The sequence below is a fragment of the Apteryx mantelli genome, chromosome 5 (genome assembly GCF_036417845.1).
Source record: "Apteryx mantelli isolate bAptMan1 chromosome 5, bAptMan1.hap1, whole genome shotgun sequence".
Classification (NCBI taxonomy): domain Eukaryota; kingdom Metazoa; phylum Chordata; class Aves; order Apterygiformes; family Apterygidae; genus Apteryx; species Apteryx mantelli.
Window position 1 is genome coordinate 22,927,743 of NC_089982.1, and position 27,749 is coordinate 22,955,491.

At 38.3% G+C, this 27,749-nt stretch overlaps 1 protein-coding gene across 7 annotated transcripts in view; it reads right to left on the reverse strand.

The window, feature by feature from the left end:
* The window catches only part of LOC106492019 (bifunctional heparan sulfate N-deacetylase/N-sulfotransferase 4), a 114,492-nt gene that overhangs the window by 82,708 nt on the left and 4,035 nt on the right, over nucleotides 1–27,749 (reverse strand). For 5 of the 7 annotated variants that reach the window (XM_067297641.1, XM_067297640.1, XM_013951723.2 and 2 more), the window contains exons 2-3: nucleotides 18,505–18,621; nucleotides 14,984–16,228 (exon numbers count right to left, since the gene is read on the reverse strand). In XM_067297641.1, coding sequence (XP_067153742.1) covers nucleotides 14,984–15,964 — 981 coding nt within the window. In that variant the 5' untranslated portion in view covers nucleotides 15,965–16,228; nucleotides 18,505–18,621. The remainder of the gene's footprint in view (nucleotides 1–14,983; nucleotides 16,229–18,504; nucleotides 18,622–27,749) is intronic. The other 2 variants (XM_067297637.1, XM_067297636.1) reach the window with 2 other exon arrangements.

Below are 27,749 nucleotides of genomic sequence, written 5' to 3' on the forward strand. Positions count from 1 at the left end.
GCAAATAAAAGGGATATAGCAGAAGTGACCATAGCGTGTTTTGAGACTGGGTCCTTCCATTTGCCTTTCCTCTTCCCCTTTCCCTTCCCCTTTCCTGTATTTTATGACTGTTCAAAGGCACCTTTAACCTTTAATACTTTCAGGACTGTTTTTATGAAGCATACCATGCTGTTAATTACTGTCAGTGATCCTAGAAGATAGTCATGACCATCAGTCTTATTTTAAAGATGTCTAACTTGGTTGTACTATAAGCCACTGAGGTTACTAAAACCAGAATATTTCTATATAAAGCATATCAGCTGTTTTGTGATCAGTTTAATGGCAGAGGGAACTTAGCAGATTGGATTTCTTTTGACTGTCCTATGGTGAGTCCTTTCCAGCCTTTTTGCGTACATGGGCATATCTATATCACAGTGAACTGCAGCTTACCACTTTCACAAGCTTGTTTTCTTACATTGGCGTAACACAAAATTGTCCAATGTACCAGCAGAGGGAAACGAGGACAAGCAGTTATGCAAGTCCGTGATTCAGCCAAAAATTCTTCCCCAACACATTCAGTCAGTTAAGCCCTTCAGATAATTTTACTCAGGCTGTTTCCAAGCTGGTGAGGGCTAACAGGGTCTCCAGACAGCACCGTGGCATCATACTCTACCCTCACGTCGGCAGACTTCTCTATTGCATTCAGAGAATGCAGGGCGTTGTTGGCTGTCCCCCAACATAAAACATAGCAACAGTGGTAAAGCAGATCTCCCTTTTCTAAAGGTATTTTCCTTTTCCTTATGGCTTAGTTTGCTATAAATATCAACACAGTAGGGAACATAAGGGAATTTCCTTTTTTCCCTTCATGAAATCTTGGAAAGAGAGAAAAAGTGTAACTTGGGGGTAATTATATACCCATGTCTTAGCAAAGATCCTGATCTTTGGGAATTTCTAAACTACCCTCCAGCATCTTACTGTATTTGTGAAATCAATGTATGTATCATCAATGACAAAGGTTTCCTTATATTAAGTAAACACATCACAACATGTCATTAGTCATGAGACTCTGCCTGCTTACCCTCTTGTTGCGCAGCTTGGAAATGCACCTACTGCCTGAAGGCTAAGAATAAAACCCTCCAGGTTTTTAGCAGGAAGCTCCCCTGTAACACCCACCTTGCAATATTGACAACAGTGATGGGTAGCTTTTATTTCCTGATAATGTACTGGCAGTATGTTCCCAGTTACAAGCGAAATAATAGTGAAAGCATATGGGAAACCTTATTCCCTTTCCTAATAACAAATACAGCAGAATTACACTTTATAATACTGCAGACATATTTGTTTATGAAGCACATAAATCTTGGGATGTGTTACTAGGAAGACACATGCAGAGCTTTTTATATTAAAGAATTCACATTCTGCAGCTGAACTTTTCATTTTTTTTTAAAACAAGAAGTCTGTTATTATTATTAACCATGTAGAGTATAACCTCATTAGGTTACACTTATGTCTGGAGCGTCATTAAACATTTCCTAAATTAATAAGGTCATAGAGCATTTTATCTATATTTATTATAGATTAGTATTATTATATATAAATATAGATTAATTCTTACTTGTTTACATATATTTAATTACTTTCCAAATATGTGTGATAATTTGTTGACACATCTAAGATAAAGATTATTACAAAGGAGGTCTTCAGCCTTCATAGCCTTAGGGACTAAATATTATTGAAAATGGAGAGAGCATAGCCCTGATGCAGCGTCCACTTTGGTCTCATCCTGCACCACATGTTCTTCTAGCCTTTGCCAAGCTGCTTTTCCCCTGGTAAAATCTGCTCCCCCTGAAATCCTACAACCCCTTTCGCATTTATGGTTCCTCTGTTTCTTTCCACCTTGCACATTTACAGCTATAAAGCTGGCAGAGGTAGCGGGTCTGGCTCCTTGTCTCTGCTCGTAGCTGTTTTGCAGGAGGAAGCAGACAGGCACCTCGGGGCGGCTGGCCGGGGCTGCACAGCTCCCCCGGGGCCAGCAGATCCGTCTGAGCTGCTCACACAGAGAGCGTTTTAGAGGCCAAACGCTGATCTTATTGAAATCGATGTCGAGACTTCTACTGACTAAAAGGATCCTGATTTTGGCTTCATCTCTCTGCTGTTAATGAGCAGGCTAATGCACAGACATACAGACTTCTGAAGTGTTTAAAAATCCAGGGAATGGAAAATTATACTGAGATTTTTTCTGTTAAAACAATTGGACCTAAACCAAAAAAGCACTTGTGCTTTGAAGAATCATTGACAGTTTTAAGAGCCAGTATTTCATGAATTTTAGGGAAGGCAAGAAAATACTGTATGCTGTCAAAAATGTGAATTCAAACATTCTTTCTTTGTATAGCCCTTACTTGAAGATCTAATGTTTTGAGGTCAAAATCCGTAAGTCCTTGAAATCCGTGTCTTTGATTCAATCTGCACTGGTCAACACAATTCAAATTTAATATTGAGACAACTTTTAGAAATTACCTAAATGTTGACATTTTGGCTTTAATATGTAACTTAGGAATTACATTAATAATTCTGGTTTTCGCGTAGAATGCCAAGGCCGTAAAAAATGGAAATATCCATTTCCTGGGATAGTCTCATGTTAAAAAAGTCTCTGCAACAGCATCTGAATTATTTGCATTTTTAATTTCTAGAAGAACAGCATTTCCAAAGCTACATTTAATTACGACCTTTTTAGTTTTTTTTTAATATTCTTCAAACTTCCCACTTTTCCTTCAGCCTGCCAAAGAAGATGAGTTGGCAGAATACCATTTTGCTTAAATCATGTTCCTATGCAACATTCTGAATTCAATAAATCAACATTTAGGCATGGGAAAATGTTCCACTGGAGAAGTCCAAATTGATAGAGTAATAAGAAAGCAAACTTCATTTTCCCCTACCTTGCCACTGTTCCATTTTAGAAGGATTTTTCACCCATTTAGTCCAAGGAAAAATGGCTAAACAAGTTGCAAAGAAGGAAAACTAAAATCCTGATCTCTAAATCTTGGAATTTCACTGTTCATTGATCACAAAGGATCAGGAAATATGTACTAGATTTAATGGATTTAATTTGTGATTTTTAAAAAAGTAAGTGCATAAATGCAAGTTAAGTGACTTAATAAATGCAAGTTAATAAAAAAAACCCTTCTCAAATATCTAATTCAACCATCTTCAACCAGTTGTGTTAAAAATAGCATGAATGTAATGTAGTAGAGAAGGTGAGCATATATCACATCACAGTTTCCACTTGCTTCTATTTGGGTGTTACCTAGATGAGAACTTAAAGAGCAGATTAAAAGTGAACTGGTAGTAAGGAAGAAAGAACGAAAATGTGGAAAAGAGTAAAGGAGACAGGTATTTGGAGAAACCATGACGCTTTGGTAAATGGTATTTATAGTTTATGCTCTTGAAGGAAAAAAAAAATCATCATCTACAGCTTTATTTCATAAACATCTGATCAAGATTAGTGTTGAGGAGATATTATGCTGATATTGGTTAAAGGAGGGGTTGCTTTCAAGTGAAAGTTAAAAGTAGTCACTCTTTCTGTTTTTCTAAAATGAGCCAAAGGTGGGATTAATTCCTTTATCACGCAAATTCTGTAGCCTCAGAAATGTGCTCGCAATACCAATCATCTTTGCTAGCCTGAGGTAAACCTTACTAATTAAGCAAAAAAAAAAGGTTTTTTTAAGAAATCAAGAATTTAGGAGACCCTTTCTCACAAAAAATTTAAGGGAAAAAAAGATTTCTCTCAGCTTCAACAGTTTCAGGTTCTTGAAATTGCTTTTCTTCCCAACCTGAACTGACCAGTTCTCCACAGGCCCACTCGGGTGAGCTCTGTGCACTGGGGCAACAGACCCGGATAAAGCAAATTCGGGACCCCAAGCGGACAGTGACACGCTGGGAAAGATGCACGCTCGGATTTGAAAGGCACCACAACGCCTTAGATGTCTTTCTGTGCCAGTCTAAACCAGAGACGAAAGATCGTTTTATCATATGCCATCCAAATCAATGAGAAATTCTGGAGCATTAAATCAGAAAACTTTCATCCATATAATGTGTTGTAATAAACCAAATCCTAATGCATAAAAATATTGTTCCAGAAGCGTTAGAGTGTTTTTACTAATATATTGGTTTTGAGGAAATTGTGCATAACTTATCCTTTCATTTTCCTGTTAATTTTGAAAATGAAGTTCAATTAAGGTAAAAAAAAAATTTTGCCTTGTTTTCATCCTGGCATTTCTTGAAAGAAATTCTTAACCTTTATAAAATATTCTTTGATTGTAACTGGCCATTTAAATTATATATTTACTATATTTAATATTGCTCCTGGAGATTTAAAATTTTTGTCCACATGAAACTATTTATTTTATCAATAAATAGTCTTACGCTATGATCTTATAATCTTCCATAAGATCAAAATATTCTTTTGTACTTTCCTGAGAGAAAAGTATTAATAGCAATGAAAAGTCATTTTTATGCAAGTGTTGTAGAGCTACTGAGGCTTTTTTTACAATGGTGATATTCAACAGGAATAAACAAAAATGTGAAAGAAATATGATTTTAATAAATGAAAAGGCATTTATATTTTAAGGTCCTAGGCAGATTAATCTCACACACAGTTAGAAACCTTGATTTTAGGACCGCCGCATATTTTGGCACAGCTAGAAGACTAATTGTACAGAGAAGAAGTATTGCTTTGTTAGGATAATGTTTCCAAAATAAAGGGCTGCCACTGAAAAATAAAGGTAACGTGTGGCTTCCTCTCTGCAGGTGATGATGCTGTTTGGATAGTAGTCCTCAAATAACTTTTACTTCTTACCACTAAGAAAACCTTTGGAAAAACACTGACTTGTGCACATGGCCTATAAGGAAGAGAGTTTTATTCTTCTCTCCTTCTGTATTTATGAAGTCATTGTGTTTACTGTCTGCAGAAAACGGTTTACAGTTTGGTACAATGCTACCCTATATGCATGTACATCCTTTTGAGAGGGTACCACTTTGGATTTGGAACGGGCACCGTAAAAGGGACATGCAGATAACAGTGCTAATAAATGTAGGCGTAAGATATAAAGGCCACAAAATGAAAATGAAGAGTAAGCTAAAACCAGTATTGGCATCCTGCGACTGAACCGAGAATAGGCTGGCAATGAAGAAGCAGGAGGATTTAATCTGCAGTGGCAGGCAGCGTAAACCTTGCTGCTGCTCGCGTGTGGGCAGCAGTGAATAAATGGAAGCTCTCCAGACCAGGCAAACGAATAATCTATACTGGCAGCGAAAATCCATGAGAGAAGCGAGACTCACGCTGTGGCAGAGTTTGGAGCAGGGGCCGCGGTGCCTTTGCTATCAGCCATGGTAACGGAGAGCAAGACAGTCTCCAATGTACTTCTGGTTCAGCCTCTCAGATATCTTGCTAGTCATGAAAAAAGGCTTGATTAAACTGAAACTGTGACATTTCCTGAAACATGAGACTACTGATGAATGGATGAGGGTCCAGTATTGCTTGTGCAGCACCAACATGGTGCAGGCAGATGTTAACCTTTTTTAATAGATAAGCAGCTGGAGAGTCACCCATTTGCAGTTTCTAACCATCATCTTTGGGAAGTCCTAGCTCTAAGGCATTGCCACAGGTTCTGAAATAAAGAGGGAGCTTGAGAGACAAAATGTGAATACCTGAGACCCCCAAAGGTGTGCCTGCTCACAGGAGCCAGCATCACGGCTACAACAGCTATAGTGATCCTTCCCAAGAAATTGGTTAAACACTAATAAATGATAAAGGGTTAACCTAGCACTGACTTGTCTTTGGTGTTCTTACAATTTTTATTCAGGGTTTTAAGCTGGCTAGAGCACTGCAAGTGATTTGTGAGTCCATAAAGCATCTGGGGAGCTGCCGTGCCACTGGTCATAGGGCAAAACCTCCCAACCGGGCCTGACCAGTGGGATGCAATACCACAATGTCTCATATCGCATTTTATTATCACTCATGCTTTTACAGCAAACCCTCAATGCTTTGCAAGATTTTTCCCTTTTTTTGATCAGTCAGTCCACAGGGACACAGAATGTTTTATAGTAACATACATATAAAACACAGGATGATTTTCTCATCAAATTTGAGTCTCTCTATGTGTGTGTCTGTGTGTGTGCTTATGAACATTGTAAAAAGCAATAAGCTGTCTGATGCACAGAAATCCCCTTTGGTGGTGAAATAGCTATATCAAATAGTGACAATTTCAAATGTTCAACGAAATCATTCATTTTTTGATTGTTTATTAAAGTAGCTACATACAGACCATATGAAATTTTTTAAATAAAATAGTTTCTTGCCAAGTGAATTTCTCCTGATGAATCAGTGTATTTGCATGCTAAGCACTACTTGCCAACAAAGTCTCCTGAAAGCAATATATGACTCATTCTAACTACTCTAAGCAATGCATGACTCATTTTGAACTATGGAGTCAGAAGGTCATTTGTTCTCATGTCTCTGTAAGAGTATTTGGACTCTGTATATGTCCAGATGAAAAGGAAACCCTTCTGAAAACAGTCCATTTGGAGTTCTCAAATCAAATCTCATCTCAAATGAGAAATACTTCTCATTCAGAGAAAGCCTAAATCTTCCTTTAGATGAACACTCGACTCACTAAAATCAAAGTCCACTTCCTAGATTTGGACCAAAGGCATTTTTTTCTGAAATGAAGCAGAAGTTTTATCTTTAAAGTTAACCAATTATCTGTTATCATAATCTGCTTAAGACTTACCATTTTTGAAGTTCTACCTGCTAGCATATGATGTACATCTTCAAGAATAATAATTAAATGGACAATGTCCACCTATTAGAAAGTAATTTTTCATTTTAGAGGGACACTGAACCCAGCAATTGAGGTGCAACTCTTCCTAGACTCTTGAAATAGCATTCTGCCCACTAGGTAGGATGGAGTTAGATATCTTCTACCTAAAAGCCCTTACAATATTTTGCCTGTATGAAAACAAGACAGGAGATTTACAACATTAGAAGTAAAATTATTGATTAGAGGCCGATGACCAAATTAGTAGAAGATACAAAGATCACAAAATTTACTTTGTATATATATATGTACATGTACACACACACACATATACACAAACTTTTGAAAACAGACATAGATGAAGACTTGTTTTGATACTACATTATTGCTTGGATGTGGGCAGTTAATACCTAGATAATAATTGCTACATGTTTTTAGTTTTCAAAATTCTCCCCTTCTCTTTGAGGCTTTCTCTGTTCTCTCATCTGTTTGCCTATCCTTCCATCCATTCATCCATTTTCTGAACATTGCTATTTTCAAATCATTTAAATAATACTAATGAAACTAAATTGAGCTTTTGCTCTAAGTGTTGTCTCTCCTGCTTGTATTTGGATGACAAAGGCATATTTAAAGTTAAGTAATACTGTTACTAATGCAAGTGCATTATATATGGCATTCATGGTAATGTGTTTATTGCTGCATCAAGTGCTTTTAAGGCAGTAATTATAACTGCTCTTTACGTTTGGGTTGGCTAGCCTTTCTAGAAAGGTATTCAATCATTTCATAGTGTGCTATTTTCCAATATAGGAAACAATTTCTATTGTTCTTTTTTAAGTAATATACATTGTTTTAAACATCGGTTAATGTAGGTCTCTTGAGAGGCTGATGTAAAGCAGCCATGTTTTTAGCTCCTAGACATTCTCAAAATGCTATGAAAAGAATTAAATGAAATTAAATGAAGCTAGATTAAAGTATCAAGTACCATGTATGTCTTTGGAATATATTTCAGTATGATACATCCTATGACTTCAGAATTAGTTTGGAGAAGCTATTCAAGAAATCATTATAAATCCAGGAAATTAGCAGATGTGTAAACAAAAGAATGTGTCACATGACAGTGATGCTGGGTGTAGGTGATCAGCCCTAGATATTGCCCACTTTCTGAATTACACCAAATACATTTAAAACAAAATTTGTATTTTAAAAAGTATAGCAGTATTCTTCTAGAACTTCAGGATTGTTTACCTTTTCCAGAATTAAACTCCATCTAATTCTTATGGTTGGTTAAAAAGCTGGAAAAACGAAGGATGATTTTTCTCTGTTTTGTTTTGTTTGTTTCCTTGCTTTGTGAGAGATTAAACTTTTTCCATGAATAAAACCACACCTGGATTTTTGATGATTCCGTGGTCCTGGCACAAACAATATCAAACTGGGTTGTTTGGACTCTTGTAGCCCAGCAGTCAAAATAATAGCGTGTGCCCTCTAGGATAAGAGAACTCAAAGTGAATTTTCGAATGTTTAGGAAAATCTTGTCTGGGCTGCATAACAGAGCTACTCCTTTAATGTATGGTACACATGGAAGAAACAGTTTTCTAAGCTAGTGAAATGAAAGAGCTAAAAAATTAGAGCCCCACAATTTGTTTTCTGGCATGACTATATGAAACATTGTCAAGACCCACCAAATCTTCAGTGGGAAACCTGGAAGATGAAAGAACCCCAAGTCCATTATAAATCAGGCAAGATGCTCTGACTGACAGTCAATCCTCCAGGCTCCCAAGGAGAAAAATAAACATTTTGCTGATGGCAAAGGAATGGCATTTTTTAACTACATCAGTACTGAAATTCTGAATCAAAGAGTAGGCTTTAATGAAACAAAAAGAGAAGCTGAAGTATAGGACATTTTGTATGGTGTATCTAGTCAAGGCACTTGAACAGTATTCAGCACTCAAATTATTGCAGAATGAATTGGGTGATTCAAGAGCAGGAAAAATATTGAATGATCTGTCAGCTCTGCTGAAGTAGAATGGAGTGGACAGTCCCATTTAAAAAGAAGATTGTCTGATTATTAAATTTTTCTTATAATGCATTCTCAGGTCCTTTTTAAATTCACTTTTAAAGTCTTTAGGAACTCCTGAGTATCTATTCATTGTGTTCTTCACTGCCATTTTCAAGTGCTTTAAAAGGTGACATAGGGGTAACACTTAACTATAATTATTAATGCTTGGCAGTCTCTAACTTCCTATGCTCTTATCTCTTCTGTTTTTAGTTGGTCCCTGTATTGTCCATTGATGTAGTTACTTTACTGGCTGGAGTTTATTATTACAAAAATGTTACAGGCATGACTATTTTATCTCATGTGATCAGGAAGGAAGCGATTGTTGTTTTCAAATCCTGTTGAAGGAAAAGTGCAGATAAATTAACAATAAAGAAAGATTTCTTTCTATTTCCTGCTTGTAGAACCAGTTACAAATTTTGCTGAAACATTGGGGATTTTGGGGACTGGTACTGTGTGCATTGGGAACTAAGCAGATGGATATGTAGACATTAGACTGCTGTAACTAGCTCCTTAGTCTTCTCTAATGTTGTGTGCAAATACAGAAGAGTATGGAACAGGCAAGTATCCAGAAAAACCCTTTAGGAACCTGAGTTAGAAGTACAAGTACCCATTACAATCCCCCTGGACTGCTGTCTCTGGTCTTGACCACTGCTGGCAAATTTCTACATAAAATTTGGCATATTCTGTGGTATTACATGCCAAATTCTGCTGAGGGATGCAGAAATGTGTTTTTGTCCATTGATAAATAGGGCTTCCTGATCCACATGCCAGGCTTCAGATCTTTACCATGAATTACAAATGACACAAGAGGTAAGAGACACTAGCAGTACTGAAGTACAAATGAACATTACTCTCCAACAGCTTATTAAACTCCTTGCTTTAAAAAGGTGTTTAGACATTGCACGGAGAGTTACACACAGCAGCAATGAGGAGAATTTCAGGTATTCTGTTCCCACCCGCAGCCCTGCACCGAGTATTGTTCTGCCCTGGCTGGTAAAGTGGCCCAGACAGTCCTAATTATTCCACCTGAAAGCAATTCTCCTTGCAGAAGGGTCAGAAAAAGCACATGCTGGAGAGATTCCACCACCAAGCGCAGCCCCCTGCTGAGCCAGGACTCTTTCATTTGGAATTATCAGAAAAGCTGCGACTCCAGCATGAATTCTTGTCTTTAAAATACTAAAATGAGCAAGAAATCACACCCTTTAAATGTTCAAGGCATTTTAATGATGGTGAAGGTCAAAGACAAAGTGCAAACTTGTGGAAGTGAGGAGGTGTCAGGGACTAATGCAATTTCCTTCCCACTGAAATAAGTGGCCTGAAGCTTAGCGCAGAAGAAAGGGCAAGAATGCAGATGAGCTGTTAGGTATGCCGGGGCAAGGAGCCACAGCAGTCAGCAGTGACGCCAAGGAAGCTCCCAAGCATTGCTCCAGCAACTTACAGTGCCTCAGACTGTACGAGGATGATCCTGCCCTTATGTCAGCAATTAGGGGGAATACAAAAAAGAAAAGCACAGCTTTCCAAGAAAGGGGTTTTGTGACATGAGGGTGCTGGGACCAGCAATTTCTCATTGATTATCAGTTCCAGCTGGGTAAGTGGGAGACAAGAGGGGGGTGGGTGGTTTCTGAGGGAGCCCACCTGGAGGAAGCCTATAGAGAGGAGGCTGTTCTGCACCCTAGTGCCTGGTGTTGGAGGAGGGTGAGCTGTGAAAGGCTGAGACTTCTACAGCATATGGGGGTTTTTTTGTTTGGTTGTTTTTTTAGAGAGTAGTAACCTTATTATCTGTTCTAGTTCTCTTTTTTTCCCCAAAGATTTTTGTGTTTTGAGTTAATAGTGAAGGTAGGAAAAGAAAATGTAGTTGTGAAAGCTACTGAGGAAGTCCTGGTCACTGCATTGGATTCTTCTTGGGTGAGTAAATATTGTACCAGTCTACATGCTCATACTATAACAACAACAGCAAAAACAAACAAACAAAACAAACAAAAAAACACTTCAGCAAGCTCTTACTACCTTTTTGGGTGATGCTGATTGACAGCAGCTCTGTTTGTGCATGGTTAGAAAAAACTTTAAAGACAAAAGCTTTGTATTCTTTCTGTATGGTAACCTGAGACAAGGCACAACTGGATATTCCTGTCTGTTTTCTCTGGATCATTGATGATAGTGATCTTGGACCTGTTGTGTGGCTGGAACCAATATAATTTGCAAGTACATGAATTCAGTAATTCTGCAAACTAACTGATGAATTCTTGAGTCTTTTGCCTTCTAAAATCAAGCAGTGAGATAATATACTGGGAGGAGGGAAAGGGAGAAATTCATTTGCAGAAGCTTGCTAGGCTCAAGATAGATATCCATAAAGCTAGGGAAAATAGCTTTCTGTGGCTCAGCTGAGTTCCTGTTTAATTACTTAGACAGATATGACCTTGCACAACTTCTATAATACAAGGGACTAGGAGATCTTTTGTGGTAAACACAGCCCGTAATAACTCCATTCTTTAATCTCTGTTTCTCTAGCTGATGACACCCTTTATTTAAAAAAAAAATATATATATATTTTATATATATATATATATATCTCCTTGAAGTACTTAATTGAGAAAAGGCTTTGTGGGGATAAAAACATCTGAGTTGCAGGAAGCAATTACACAGGAACACAGTTACTTGTCTTTTTATTGTTACGTAGAAATGCTGTTATCAGAAAATTCATTTTTAGCAATGTGTTCTTTTCGCTGGCAGTTATAATGCTCATGGTCACTGAAAGAAAATGCCCTACTGGCTTGGCAGAGTGATTATTATTTAGACTTTTAATGTAGTTTTGGAAATGGTTAGCTGTTCATCTGCAGTTTTCTTGTGTGCATCTGGGAATCTGCCACACTTGGTGTTACTTGACACTGTTGCTGGTGAGCATTCCCAAGCAAACCAGGTGTGCTTGATACCTTAAAAGACCCTCACAGAGACTCCCATATATCTATGCAAAGTGAATCTACACTGTGTGTAACAACAAATGTTATGAATTGAAGGAATGGGATAAATTGCAATGTGGCACAATGCAAAAAAAATTGTTTCGTTACAAGTGGTGCTTTATATGACTCTCTTTTTTGGAAAGCATTATATAAACAAATAGTCCCTTTTATGTTGGGGATGCTGCTGTTTTAAACATACAGTACAAGCAGCAAGATGAAATGAGTTCTAAGATGCATGGTGTTGTAAATGTGGATTGTGATTTTTAGTGTTAAATACACGTGTAATATGCAGTTCAGAAAAGAAAGTAAATGAACTGCAACATTCTCATAAAACAACTTACAGAGTCTCTTTAGCCATTGGAGCCATTCACACTTCTACCCTTATAATAAACATACGGGGAAAGCACAACCTGCCCTTAAATCTCAGGGTCCCTCCATGAGTCAGAACTAGGCTCTCACCTGCCATGAAAACACAAACCCCTCTGAGGGGAGTTGCAATGCATGGTAATACTTTGACTTCTCTTAGGAAAACTTCAGCCTCTTAAATATTGTCTCCTTGTGATATTTTGCTGTTCAACTGAGATGGCTGCTCTGCCTTTAGGGGCCAAGCTAGGCCCACTGATTCTTAATTGCCTCCTTCCCCAAGTGATTTGAGAGATTGTTCTCTAACTCACTGTAATTATCCTTTACTGTAAACTAACCAAAGTACACTCTGATTTTTGGTGTTACGTTCATTAGCAAGCATCCTGGTTTGAATATTAATGTATTCTGTGAATGTCCAGACTATAAGTAAGGACTGATTTGCATAGCAAGTACTTCTGAAATACCCTGAAAAACGAATCCATACCTGGCAACTGATTTGAAATGAAAACTACTGTTTTTTGATCTTTTAAGTACTGAATACTAATGGATGGGAATGTTGCAGAATGGCTTTAAAGGCAAACATCATCTACAAGGGAGACTAACCTTTTTCCCCCCAAGAACATGTAGAATGGAAGTCGCCTGATGGGACTGTCAGGTCCGATCCTATGTCCATGGAAGATTTCCCTTGTGTTCAGCGTTTGTTGCACAGTTTCTCACTTGAGGTCCAGAGCCAAGTGTTACCTTTAGGGGCACTATTTATAGTGTGAGATACAAAGTGGGCTAGTCCTTTAGGACCTGAGAAATGTGGGAAGAATGATGGCTTCCCTTCAAACCTTTTCTCTTTGTGGATTATGTTTGAATAGATTCACCACAGATTCCTTAAAGTCTGAAGTGGTGCAGATGCTTTCTGTTGTTGTTGTCAAGGTATTCAGTGGTGTGTTCTGCTCTGTTCTTTGAGATGGGTAAATGTGTGCTGCATACAAAAGAAATGCTGAATGTTTTTAACAGCTGGGTTTTGCCATCCAGCTCTTACTGGAGTTTCTGGACCTGCAGTTTCCCGCTGCATCTCCTATAATAAGTGATGAAGTATGGCTGTTTTGCCAAGCCTAGTAGAAGGGTTTGCCTAGTCATGATGTTGATTGCTGAGTAATAAAGGAAATGACTGGGGCTTTTCTGCCTGGTGAAATTATTCCAGTCAAAGGTATGATCTGAATTTCAAAGAAACTCTATGTGGACAGTCTTATTCTAGTAATAGGAACCCTTAACCAATGTAGAATAATAGACTTTGCTCCTTAGTGGAGCAAACTACATGAGAAAAAGACACTACCAAAAACGTGCATACAAAAAGCTATTGCTGAAAAACTTCTACCACAATAGCCTTTTCAGTTACTTTACTCATGTAGACAAACCCTTTGTATAATTAAACACAGAGAGCAATTGATCATTGAGCTTGTGCACGCTTGGATCTCAAGACACCAGGAGTACCTAATGCAGGCACTAAGAGTGCCTTAGTGCTAGAATACAGCTTGATGAGCATTTATACGTCTGGTTTGGCTAATAGAATTACCTGAACTTCTCTGATCTGCAAAATTGTTTTAATAATATATGAGACTACTAGCTTGGGGTATTTCAATACCTCTCTTACTGATCCTGACCAGGAGAAGGACAAATACAGAAGTCATAGAAATGAAAATAAGAGTTAAGAAATAGAAAATTAGGTTTAAAAACAAAGGGCTTGCTTATTGCTCTTAAACACTGAGGTATTTACAAGCAAAAATCCAGAATAAAGGCTAGAGATTGTAATGTTGCATGCTTAGGAACTTTCAATTAATCTCTGAATATGATAATTCTCACACATGTGGAAAATTGCAAGGAAGTAACTGTCATGCTGTTGAGTTCTGCCTATCTAAGCCGCCACATCTAAGGGCACCTCTGAGAATTACTTTGAACAAATATGATAGAGTCCCTGGATATTAGAGTTAATGAAAATAAGTCTGAAAGAGCCCCCAAACATTAGCCTGTGAATATTCTACAGCATCACTTGCTATGTCATTTGCTAAAGTATAAGGCTGTGCTTTCATCACATCACTGGTAACTTAAATATTTATCTGATAGCCTGCTAATGAAAATTATCCAACTAATTCTCATAAAGTCAAACTGACTATATCTTTTTTACTCTCCTTTTCTTGCTTTTTGCTTTTTTAAAAAAATCCCCCATAAATATATTAGTATTAGAAAAAATTATCTTACTTACTTACTTACCAATTACTTTTCAGAAATAGTGAAAGAAAGAATACAGATAATGCCTATAAATGGCACTATATGTCTCTCTACATATACACGCCTATATGTGCATAGGAAAGACAAGTTAATGAAGTGTAAAACACATGTTGTCATCGAAGAATTTGGAGTTCTTGGCAAGTCTGCTCCAGAATCTGCTCCTTTTATTTAGGTTAAAGAAAGATCTGTTACATGAGGTGTAAAAAGACTCCTTTGTTACCCAGGTGTTCAGAGTGACACCCTTGAGTAGAATTTACCTGAGCAAGAGGCAGTCAGTACATTCATTACATGCCTTCTTGTATGAGACCATCCCTGTGTATCCATGTATACACTCATGTTTAAATGCATCTGTGCATGCACAACAGCCTTTTAAAGGAACTTCAGATTACCATGTCTGTATCTGCTGGCTATATCTGTGCACTTGCAGCATTTCCTAGGAAATGGGATCCAACAGGTCTTTCACGCTTTCTCTCTATAAATGCCCCATTTGCACATACTTCTATTTGTGGTGGTATCCCCAGTTCTTGCCCTACCTTCACGTCCTTGACATTCATCCTTGTTCCCTCCTTCCCAACGAAGATGTCGTCTATGTCAACGAGGATGTACCTATCCAAGGACAGTGTCAGCTTCTTTCCAGACAGGAAAGAGATGGCATCAATAAAGATCAGCTTGTGCAACCAGAAGGTCAAGTTGTTTCCAAAAAGAACTCTCTGAATCCCATCGTGAAGGCCCAAATCCTGGATGACTGTTGCATACAGAGCAGCCTTTGGCAATACCACTGGCAAGGGTCTGGAGGTCTGCAGTTCGGTTAAAAGTATAGGTTGGTAGGTGGAGTGGTTGAAGTGGAAAACTGTCCAGTCTTCACCAGGCAGGGGGCCTTTCTCAACCCTTGGAGCTTTGGTAATGCGCAGCAGTGGAGACTGAGGGTTTACAAAACAGTCTTTGAGGGCTATGTTATTGTAAAGATGTAATGGAAATCCTTGTAGTTTTGTACTTGGTGAGCTGTTCTCATTGGCTTTATGAAAACCAATTATGCTAACACTGTATTCCACACAGTACTTTTCTAGAAGCTCTCTATTCCATGAGTCCATGGATACATATTTTAAAATATTCTCATATATAACAATCGTATATTTTCCTTTTCCACCCTCTGTGAGAGGGGGAATATCCCCCTTGGAAGGCGCAATGACCATGTGGTATGGAAAGCGGCTGGACTCAAGGATGGCTATGATGTCTTGTCCCAGCTGGGAATACTGGCTTTCCACAAACAAGAGGATGGTGGGATCAGTTTTAGATGGATCAATTGGCTTAGCAGTTTTCAGCTCCATGGACCTGTACGGTAAAAGTTTAAGATCTTCACATTCGGCTTCTCCGGTGGTTTCCACGAGGGCCATTTGCTGCTTGTAGCCTGTGTACAGGTAGTAGGCAGAGATGCCAATGCTTGCCAGGCAGAATGTAGCCAAGAGGATTACCAGCGTTCTGAAACTGCGGCGAAGTCTCACTGTAAGATTCATTTTTTGCAGGACTCTCAACTTCTGGTGGACTTGTCTCTTTTTGGTTTCTCTCCTCCTAAAGTGCCATAGTAACTAGGAGACGCAGAGGTGCTGATTCCCCTACAGAGTTGTTCATGTGACCATTGCAGTGCATTTATGAAACTGTTAGGGAGGTTATAAAGTTGTTGGAGGTGGAAGCTGAAGGATCTGGAAAGCTAAATTGAAAGAGACTTTCTCAGAATGCAGCAGTTGCCAATAGTCAATGAAGAGGACTCTTAACATTATCTGCAATAATAGGCAAAAGAAGAGTAAATTTAAAAATAAAATCTGTAAAGCAATTAAAATGCATGTTAACTAAGACAGAAACTGATGTTAGTAATCTGAACTGAGAGAGAGTTTATGAATAGTTTAGGGAGCACTTGTTGTCACTTGCTTTCTTGATGTATTAAGCCATAAAGTATATTAAACAGTTCTCCCATGTTCTTTCAGTACAAAAATAGTCTAAATACAGCTTTTTGAGGACAGTATTTTTCCTATTGCTGTTCCTTGGCTCATTGCAAATAAGAATGACTAAAAATTGGAGGACAAAATTAAGACAAAAGGTTCGTTAGATATTGGAGAAAGCTTTATGTCAAACTCGTACTTTTGTGGCCAAGTATTTTGAAAGGGTTAATATTCTGTTTTCAACTGTGAAACTAATCAAGGTAAAGTGAAAGACATAGGAAGACTTCTCTCTGGTTCCTATTTTGTACCTGAAGTGATCAGTGTCTATATTCCATTTAAGTACTTTCACAAATGATCAAAATGTATGAGAATGTGAAATGAATGAGTAGGGTATCAAAACTGCAGCATGTAACACTGAATACCTCTCAGTGGGATAAACTGGGGAATGCATAGACCTGAACAAAGCAGGAATCGCTGAACAGCGAAGGAATTATTCAGTGTGGCACATGCATGTGTGTACTATGGACCACAGCTCCTTTTGCTAAAGTACTGGGGCTTCAGCCTGTTCCCTCTATCCTGAACAGCTGATATGCGAGCCCCTCAAGCCTTATGGACTGGCCAGCTCTGAGGCATTTGGTAATTCTTCACAGATTTAGGTAGAACTACTAGGAACTGCACATTACTAACAAAGAACCATATGACTCAGAGGTAATTAAAACTAAACAAATAGCCCATGGTGCTCTATGGATTTAAATGGGAATTAACATCTTTCTGAATTATTTATATTGTTTACCTACTGGAGTGATGTGAGACTGTAAACAATGGATGATTTTTGTACTGCTTAAAACAAGTACTTTTTCAAAGCAGGCATCAGTTGACAGTTCTTCCTCTGTTAACCCAGATTACAGTTCTGCTAGTTGACTTTAAGCTCTACATCTAAAACTGGGGGGGAAAAAAATCCCTTGTAAGAAAGATATTTAGGAAATCTGTCTAGCTGTACATCTTATGATTCTGGTATGCTGTTGTAAGGAGCTTCTTGATTGTGTCAGTTCAGCATCAAAAAAAATGCAAGTGAAAAGTTTTAATTTTGTCTTAAACACTTCATAAATGCTGCTCCTAGTATCAGATAGAACTACACTGCTTTGGGGAGCTTATCAGGCAGTGACCAACACACTGAAGAAATTTTGAATTAATAGGTCTACTTGTTCATGAGGCTTGCTCCTTACCTCACAATTTAGAGGGAGTCATTACTGAGGCTGTTTGTGACTTTGCTAGGATACAGTTTTTATCTGCATTACCTTTTTTGGTCAGCAGCTTGCTATGAGATTCATACCCTTGTTTTGTGGACTATGCTATTGGTGACTCTGCTGTGTCTTATGTGGCAATTAGCAAAAAAGGGAGGTGGGTAGTTTATGCATGGACAGAAATATAGCAAGAAAAGATATTGCTAAATGTGGAATACCATTATGTATGATAGAAGAAATATAAAAGAAATACAGCTACCATTATGAAACTAAAATCATTCTGATAATTGCGAGGGTATTTTTTCCGCTTTAGTGCTTCCCTTGTTCTGTGGTTCTGTGTGCCTGTCAGGAGCTCGCTGCTTATTAAAACTCCAATTAAGATTTTACAAAAAGATAAAATTGAATCAAGTGAAGCACTTTCTATAAGGCCATACGTTAGTTCTGGTACTTCGCTGCCACTGACATGTCACTCGACTCTGAGGGGTTATTGAATGGCGAGCATGTCTTGTGGGGGGGGAGGAGATGATGGCCTTGCTGCATGTACCATCTGCCCACAAAACAACCAACTGCAAAAAGTCTCACTTGTGTCAGCCTAAGAGATGCGGAAATTTTGAAATAATAATTAATCCCCCCTCTTGGACTTTGTAGCCTCTACTTTCTTTCGGCACTAGAGGGCAATATCTTCTTGCTTTTGCCAGGCAGCACCTGTTACAGCCCTGGCAATTCAATGAGCAAAGAGCCCCGCGGGCGGCAGGGGTCACAAGGGCCTTGGGGCCGCACCAGCGGGCAAAACACCTTATTTAAAACTCTTATGCCAAAACAACATGATTGCTGCTCTAAAAAATCTGATACTACAATGCACTGAATACTTACCAAATTTCTCAGTTCGCTTCTGCAGCAGAAGGGAATAGCATGCAAGCAGATCTAAAACTGCATGTTTTCTCCTAACTGTGTTGTCCTGCTGGATCTTTCAGGCACTGGCATCACGAGCTGTCAAAATGATATACTCAGTGAGCTGGGTCTTCACTGTTACTATCACATGTATTACTAAAATATGATAAGTTCCTGCCTTTATGCTAGACAAAGCAAAAAATGTGGTCCTTTTCCCAAAAAACATATGATCTAAATAACATAGGTAAAATCTCTTCTAGTTAAAATGTGATCAAATTTAATGTAAACTAATACATCTTTTGTATATAGATGTTGTTAAAAGGGGTGTGTGTTTTAATGTATATCCAGATAATGGTAAACTGATAAATTTGCACATGTAAACCTGGAATTTGATCAAATCCCCCCTTTAGTCTGAGTATTGTTTGAACTGCTCTGTTGAACTGATAATATTGTTCCGTAAGAAACAGTGCAAGGTAATTAAAGTTTATGAAAATAAGTCAGCTATATTACCCATTAGTGGGACATTTTCCAAGGCATAATTGGAAGTTAACTGCCATATGTGCCTTTAAAACTCTCCCTCTTAAAGTTCATCAGCTTTATATTCACTCGGCAATTCAAATTTCTTAGGAGTATTTCTGTGCTGTATTACTTTGTGAAACTTGAAAATAGGCTATATTTAATAATTAGCATTAGTAATGTAGTTTTATTTTAGAAATTGATGTTTAAGGTCCTGTGATCCTACAGTTGCTGGTCAGAATTCATTGACTTTTCATGGTTAGGCCCAAAGTTGGGAACATTTGATCAAGGAATCAGTTATATTTATCCTGAGCTGGATCTTTAGTAGATTTGCAATTCTGTGTTTAGCTGACTTCCTAGACATGATACATTTTCTTTAAAAGAGCAGAATTATACTGTATAACACTTGTAACACCATGCCCTTCTGCTAGAGTTGTAATTCTTAATTCAGACAAACAGAAAAAAAGAAAGTTTTCAACAGTTCTTCCTCCGTGCTAAGTAACACTTCCTGCTTCCTCATACAAATACCTTTGGATTAAAACATACTGATTTTGAAGATGACTGAGAGATCAGAACTCCATAATTTAACTGTAGCAAGGTAGTGAAGAAAAACAGCCTTTTACTGACAACACATGTTAAGATAGCATCAGGAAGTAAAGCTGATTCTCTCATGGTGCAGTACCTGAATATGGACCTTCTCCCAGTGTTCAGTGCTTTAATAAGCCTCTTGACCAAACTGCTAGAGACACAGAGGCACTGCAGAAGGCAGTTGCATATTGCAAAGGTTGCTATTAACTGCTAATGAGGGAGCTCTGAAATAATGAAGCGATTGCCTATGAATACAAAGAAAACTCTGTTAAAGAGCACTGCTACTGCACATCATCAGGAGAAATACATGCTACATCATATGTAAGCACCCTCTCTCAGGTAGGAGGACAGCAGCAAGTATTTGGTGCTCTGGCTGCCAGCCTGAGCAAAGCAATCCTCTCTCTTCTCTGGAGATATAAGCTGTTCTCCTTTCCTTATTTTTTTTTGTAGGTAGGCTAAGGATGTCTGATCTAGTTTAGCTTATGAAAAGCGTAAATCTTGGTTAAGCAAACAGTTGTTTTTATCCATCCTACTGATTAAGCAAATGCATTTTACTTCACATTTATAATGCTGAGTGGAGGAGCAGTGCACTTGTTGACTCCCTGTAATACGATAACCCCTGATTGCCTGTCTGTAGCAGAGTGCAACGCTGCGTAGAGTGCTTTACGGGTAATTCATCTGGATCCAGACCAGAAGTTCCCTTCATCATATTCCAGTATAAATCAGAAGTTGAACATCTCTGTTTTCTATATACAAAACTTCACTTTAGGCTAAAAAATTAATGTAAAGGCTTTCCTCCTTTCCTTCCTTTCTAAGCTTGTATAACTCCTACCATTTATTAGCAATCCAATGATCCATGATGCCTATGCACTATTCCTTACATATGACTGCTTATTCAACACAGAAACCAGCAAACTGATTTGAGGGAAAAACGACTCCTGTTGACTGTCAGCAGAAGTTCAGGGTTTCTATTCACTGTGGAGAGATGGAGACTGCTGTAGAGGGGGGGGAGAAAGCTGCTAGGGACTTCCAGATGAGCTCTTGAAATTTGGGTGCTTCTTGAAAGCAATGTTCTTGAGATTTAGCAATGTTGCAACATGTTTTGTGTTTGTAAACACAGCTTTGCTCACAAAGGGTGTTGATGTCCAATGCTCATAGCTTACCATACATCATATAAAATGTTTTTACCCACACAGACAGCTTTTACACTGGTAAAGCTGTAGTAGTTGTTCTGACTTAGTTCTAACTCTCCGTGATAATTTGAGTGGTGAGGCTGCCCAAGCACTTCTATTTCTTTTGCTTGTTTGTTTTCAATTAGTACTTAATCTCTAAATTAAAACACTTATTTTTCAGTATTTATTTTCAGCATTTTTGAAGAGTCTATAGTACACATGATATTGTGCGATTCCAGAAAGCTAAATGATGCTAGGGATTAAAGTCGATTATCACAGAATATAAAGCAAAGTTTAAAACTCCTGAACTTGTGCATTGAATGAAACCTGGCCAAATCATATGCATGAAAGGATACTTGGAAACAAGCTATTTGACCCTTTTGACTTTTAAGTTTCCTTGGCTTTAAATTTTCCCAGATGATTTTAGAACTGGACTTTTGGAGAAAAAATACTTTCTGGTGGAAGGACAACTGGAGGCATTTTTGGAGATAGGTTTTACACATAAACATTCTCTCATACACACACTTTCGCATGTATATAGTATGGTTAGGAAATGTGGGGTCTTTACCCCACATTTAGGATGGTTTTTTTAAACTCCCTTAGCTCTTGACAAAGCTGATAGTTTTCCATGCATTGGTCTATAGCAGTCAGATGTTTTGTCTCACTCCAGGACCATCAAAGTTGGTCCATTTTTTTAATCATGCTTAGTATTGTCAAGTGTGATTTAAAGCATATTAATGGAATGGTTTTCTTTATTTTCAATGCTTTGTCTTTTGACTAAGTAGGGAGAATTATGATTAGAGAAAACAATTTAATAAACATGATCTCTATTCCCTCCTTTGTTATTTCCAAAGATGTGCCGATAGCCATCACTGACTTGTCACAAATTTCAGTTTCTTGAACTCATACTATAGCTGCACTAACAGCATGTAAGCACACATATTTCATTCTCATGAATTCATACATGATCTGAAGTTGCTGACTCGCCAAGTGTTTTTTTTCTTGTTGATGCTTTTAGACAAGTAACTATAATCTCTGCTGATGAGACCTACACAAAGATATTCTTTTTGAATCAGAGGGAGACTCTTACAAATGTGAACTAGTAAGATTATAAGTAAGGAATTGTACTTTCTGTAAATCCTCCCACATGGAACTGCTGCCTCCTTCAATTCTTTAGCCCGTTTATAACATTTCACATCTTGCAACTTCTTCTAGGTATTTATTCCAAAACTTAATTAGACCTCACTTCTGGTGAATGTTGCCTGATGTTCAGCCTCAACTCTTCTTATTCTGACCCCCCAACTTCCAACACTCCCATAGTCATTTGGACCACCCAGAAATACACATAAATATCTCATCTGTGATGTTTTAGTGACCCTTCCTCTAACTGTCACTGGCTATTATGTTCTTTAACTGCCCATTGTTTTAGAACATATGTAGTTGCAATATTTCCTCAGATATAATGCTTACTATTGATTTTCTTTGAATGTCAGCTGTGGAAGCGCCTAGAAATCAGAGTAATTTATGTACATATCCTGTTAAGACTATATTTAAACCTCTAACTCCTGTTTCATGACAGAATGGCTCCAATAAACATTGCAAAGGGTAGCTCTTAATGATCACATGTTTTCCTAAGTCCTGTAGAAGGCAGAAACATCACATGGTAATATTTTGATGTTATGAGGCAAAGCACCTTAGCTTTGTGGTCAGAATTAAAATAAATTTTATATACATATATATATATATATAAATCTCTAATGCCTTTTGCAACAAATGTGTCCATCTTGCTTGAGAAATGGTAATCATATGCATCACTCTTCACCAGTAGTTCACCAAAACATCAATAAAGATCAGCATCATTATCCCTGGGTACAGGCCTGACTTGCTTGAGGTCATTCAGCAGACCAGTGGCTGACCTGGAAGCAGTAACTGCTTGTTTTCACATAATGCCCTTCATCTGATAGTTGCCTTTGCAACCCTCATGACATCTGTTTTATTTAAAAAAAAGTCATGCTACTAAGGAGAAAATGAAGACTTTGGGATCTGAACAGCAGAAGTTCACCTCTTAAGCCACGATGACAGAGCCAAAATGTCATAGCAGAAAGTTGTGGGAGAGACTCCCATGCTTCTCCACTCTGAGCTACTCTGATCAAGCCCTTGGAGCTAATTCTTTGCTTTTCAAGGAGGAGTTAATAGAGAGTACAGTTGTAATTAACAGGCTATCATTGCCCTGGTCTTTTTGAATGAAGCTGGTGAATAAAAGCAGGCTTCATGCGCTTCCCAAACCACCCCACAAAACTTCCCTCTGGATCTGATGCAACAAATCTCGTGATCCAGCTTGGTTAATGGCTCTTCATCACTCTTCAATTCATAGTTTAATGCTTCGATGGAAGCCAATTTGAATTCATTTAACTTTTCAAATAAAACTTTTGTGAGATGCTGTATCAATGTTTTATTACAGTCCAGCTTTATCTATTCTGTTGCTCTTGTCTACTTCTGTAAGATTGTCAATTAGCGATCCAGTTTCAATGGAATGATTTGTTTTTAATTCAGTCGAGACTTATATTTGTGCAATGTAATGGCTGCCTAACTACAGCTCCTTAAAGTCAGTCAATGCAACAGTCAACGCTGTACATCTTGTCTGATTGTATATTAAAGCTAAAATAACAATATAAATATTACTTATAGTTCTCTTAGCATCTAAATAACTGCAGATCTTCCTTAGCAAGTTTTCAAAACAGATATAGATTACAGATTTGCTGGGTAGCTATTAAAACATTACTTTTTGGAGGATTCTTACACAGTAATAGATTAAAAAGCTCCCTTCTCAGTGAAGGAGGCCTTTTGCTTACAAGGCATAGTCAAAAGCTCTGGACTAGCTTATTAGAGACTGAACTACTTGGTCTTTTATTTTATTCAGTATTCAATGTTTTCCCACATGTTCTGTTTTTTTTCTATTGCTTAATGGGACCGAGAAACATTTGCCATCATAGAAGATTATTAAAATGTCTCCACCCACTTATCAATGGCAATATATTTCACTGAATAACATGTTTTGTGGTGCCTGTATCCTGTCACAGGGACTAGTTGTGAAGAAAGTTTGATGTGGTCACATCTGTGCTGGGAATTAAAAAAAAGGCCACTAACTTATTTCAGAAAGACTACTGCTGTCACATAGTAATGATCTATTAGTACTGCAGAGGAAGTCTAGTTAAACCAAGATAACAAAGACTTTGTACATAAATTGTTAGAGTAACACATTTACCACATCAAACTTAAACAGAGGTTTTTCTGAGTTTACTCAAGCCAGATTCCAGGCATACTGAGGCAGTCTTCAGGCTCTGGTTGCACTGTCTTTCATTATCATAACTTTCATATATTTATCCTTCAAGTAAACTTAAGGGGAGTCCCCTCTCCCCATCTTCCTCATCCCTGGCTGGAGAGCTTTGCTGTAATTGCAAGGATGAGATGGAGCAGGAGTGGTATGTGCAGAGTGTGCTAAGGGAAAAGCCTGTGTTATCTAGAAGATCCTCCAAGTAGCCATGCAGAGGAGACCCAGCTTGTGCCTGTTTAGTTTGCTCGAGGTGCAGGGCTGACCCCGGCAGCCTCGGCTCAGAGCAGCTGTACAGGCTGCAGCACTGTCCAAGCTGCCTGCGCTGGTTCGCAGTGCGCAGGCTAATGCGCCACCCAGCCTGCCTAGCCAGCGAGTAGCAGCAACAGCAAGGGATGGCTTTCAAGCAGCAGTGAATTAAAGACAGGGTGGCCCCCCACATTCGTGGGGTGTGTGTCCTTCCTGCGCGCCCCCACCTCCTGTTTGTGCGTGTGTAACTTCTTGGACTTCTGACTTGCGTTGCTCTAAAAAGGAAAACTTGAACCATGACTTCCACCTTACTCATTGATTACTGTGTTATTTACATGACAGTTTGGGGGGCAGAAGTTAGGTTTATAATCTCTCCCCTGTCTTTTCCGTGTGTATTTAAATTGCTTAGGTTGGAGTCATAGTACTACAGCAGATTCCAGGCTGTCTGTCAGAAAATTTTGGTTCTCATTACCAGCTCTTTAAGACTGGAGAGATTAGCGTTCTGTGGGAACCAACTGTGGCTGTATGTATTGTCCGTGAAACTAATCTAGAAAGAGAAACTTTGTGTACTAAAAATATTACAATACCCAACAGACTATACCTCACTTTAATGTATTTAAGTATTTCAGACATTGCCAAGTAGACAAAATAGGTCAGTGAAGTTTTATGGAAGATGTTAGTGCAAATTAGATTTTTTTTTTTTTTAATCTTGAGTGATTGTATGGGTATTGTTTGCATACGAAGAGGAAAAATGCCTAGCAGTTAGAGGATAAGACAGAGCTAAAGTTTTTGACTGTGGCTCTTTCTGATGCTGACATGTATCACCTTCTTGAGGTCACTTATTTTTCAGTACTTCAGTTTTCCCATTTATGACATGGGAGCAATACCCTTCTCTGCCCTTATAAGGGGAACTAGTTGTTAAAACATTCTAAGATAATTCACATTTGCTTCAAATGTATATAGCATGGTTATTGCAAACAGTTTATTTGAGAAAGCTGGGGCAGAATTCATACTTTCAGGTATATGATTAAATAGTATTTGCAGTGTTTGCTTCCTTTTTCTGACTATTAGTCATACTTTGGTTAAATTTCTTTTACTTCTGTTGCTGTTTTATGAGTTTTTTCTGAGCAAAACCACTTTGTCAGTGAAGCGAAAACTCCTTGGACATTTCTGATGTCATCTGTGATCAGTTACTGTTTTTCTTTTGGTTCAAAATATAAACAAATGTTTCCTTTCAAATATATATATATATATTTTAAGTTCAATTTGGAAATCCCACTGGTGGGATAAGGCTCCTACTTGAGAATTCAAGGGATTTTTTTGTTGAGTTGCACTGTGCTCAGAGAGTGGAAGCAGAACTACTACCATTAGAATTATTGGATAGAATACTGAGATTTAGATTAACCTGTTCTTTTGTGAAATCTCTGCTTATTGAACTATTGAGGCATTAACTTACTTTTGGAAAAATACAAATCATCAGACTAGCAGTAGAAATCTTTCTACCTGAATAGCACTGCACCATGCTGGAACCACACTTCTATTTCTTAATACTCTTATTCGCCTTTATTGATTGGGTGCAAAACTATACTGCTTTTTCCAATATGTATCTCCAGGACACATCTTGGAAGGGGAAATCTAACCTGGCTTTCTGTTTTATAGAAGGGCTTAGGGGGCAACAAAATTAATGCAATGACACCTTAGAATCCATAAAGTTCTGTTTGAGGCAAAATATTTCCTTTTTTTTTTTTTAATTTCCTGCCTAAAAGTAAGTATTTTCTGGGAAAGAGAAAGCATTTTCTGAACTATTTTAGTTAAAAATCTGAATCTGCAGAATGACTACTGCTGACTCATGCTGGCACGTGGATTTTGTTAGCTCTGAAACTGAGTGAAGAGGCCTATAGAGTCTTCAAGGGAGTCTGTCCTGGACACGATATTTTGAGGTGGGCACTGCTCGCTGTCCTTGTAGCGTAGGCAGTGCATATCCCAGAGGTGTCCTGATCTTTGATTGTGGCTTATAGGTACAAATTATAATAGCATGTACCTCCACGAATGACTTGGAAACAGTAATGTGTGTGTGTGTGGGGGGGGAATAAGACTCAACTGATGTTGTGTAAGCAGATAGAGTTTCAGAATTACTCTGTTCTTCAACTACCAACAAGCTAGACCTTAAGACGGAGGAAAGGCTGCTGTATCAGTTCACAACAAAAATAAACCCTCAGATGCTGACGGGGTGAAGTTACAGTACTATTTACCTATTTGTATAGTGCCTGGCACACTAAGGAATGGCAAATACTTCATGTGCGTGTGGTTCCATCGTTACAGTGCAGCCTTATTGGGGTGGAAGAGTGAAACCATTAAAATGGCACAACGAAGTCCAGTGACTAGTAATGAATACTAATGCGCTAACCTATTATGTCTGCACTTTAGGTAGGAAGAATGCGGGTAATTTGGCAATAGTATCAAGGCAGATGGCCCTACTTCTGTTGAAATAAAAAAGATGTTTTGAGAGCTTTAAAGTCAAAAATGACCAGTATGTGCAACTTCTGTATCTCACTTAGGAGCCTAGACACCGCTACATTTTCCTCTCCCATCTCAAATTTTCCTGTAAAACACTGACCACCTGAACCTGGTGGTTTGGGGGTGGTAAACATCACAATGAGAGAGAATAAATTCAAAGCATACCCTGAGGCTCTGGAGCCCTGGGTTGAAAGCTCTGGCCGGCTCCTCACAAAATACTGATACCATGTAAAGGGGAGGGATGGTGCATAAAACACCCCCTGGAAGTAGAGCATAAATGTGGGCGCGTATTTCATGACAGACAGTTTTAACTTTCCAAACAGTCTCCTCTTTTACGGCCAGCAGCTAATATTAATTATTTAGCAGAACATTTATTTATACACTGAAAGCTAAATGCAATCCTTTCAGTGGAAGTCTGGCAGAGTACAGGTTGCAATAAGTAGCCGTGCATAGTCCTTCAGAAGGATGTTTCATGCATAGCTTTATTCTTGAATGAATGTTATCACTTCCTGCTGTATGTCTCTAATGATATACTTGTACAGTAGATTAAAACCCAGTAACTAGCAAAACTTCACAGCCATATAGATGCATCAACCCTGAACACTAGATGTGTGTATTTCTCAGAGTGCTTCTGTGGGCCATGACAGGAGGGCAAATATTTCTCTCACCTCATGGCCGCTTAGCGGCTAATTCTGAAGTTGCAAGCTCATCCTAACTAAAATTCTGCAATAGCAACCTTGCATGCAGTGGTGTGGACCCTGCAAGTTCGGTTATACTGTGCTCTGGGACAGACACATCAGCAACTACGTGTACACAAATTTTAGATTGCTATGTACATCATACTGACTGGTTTG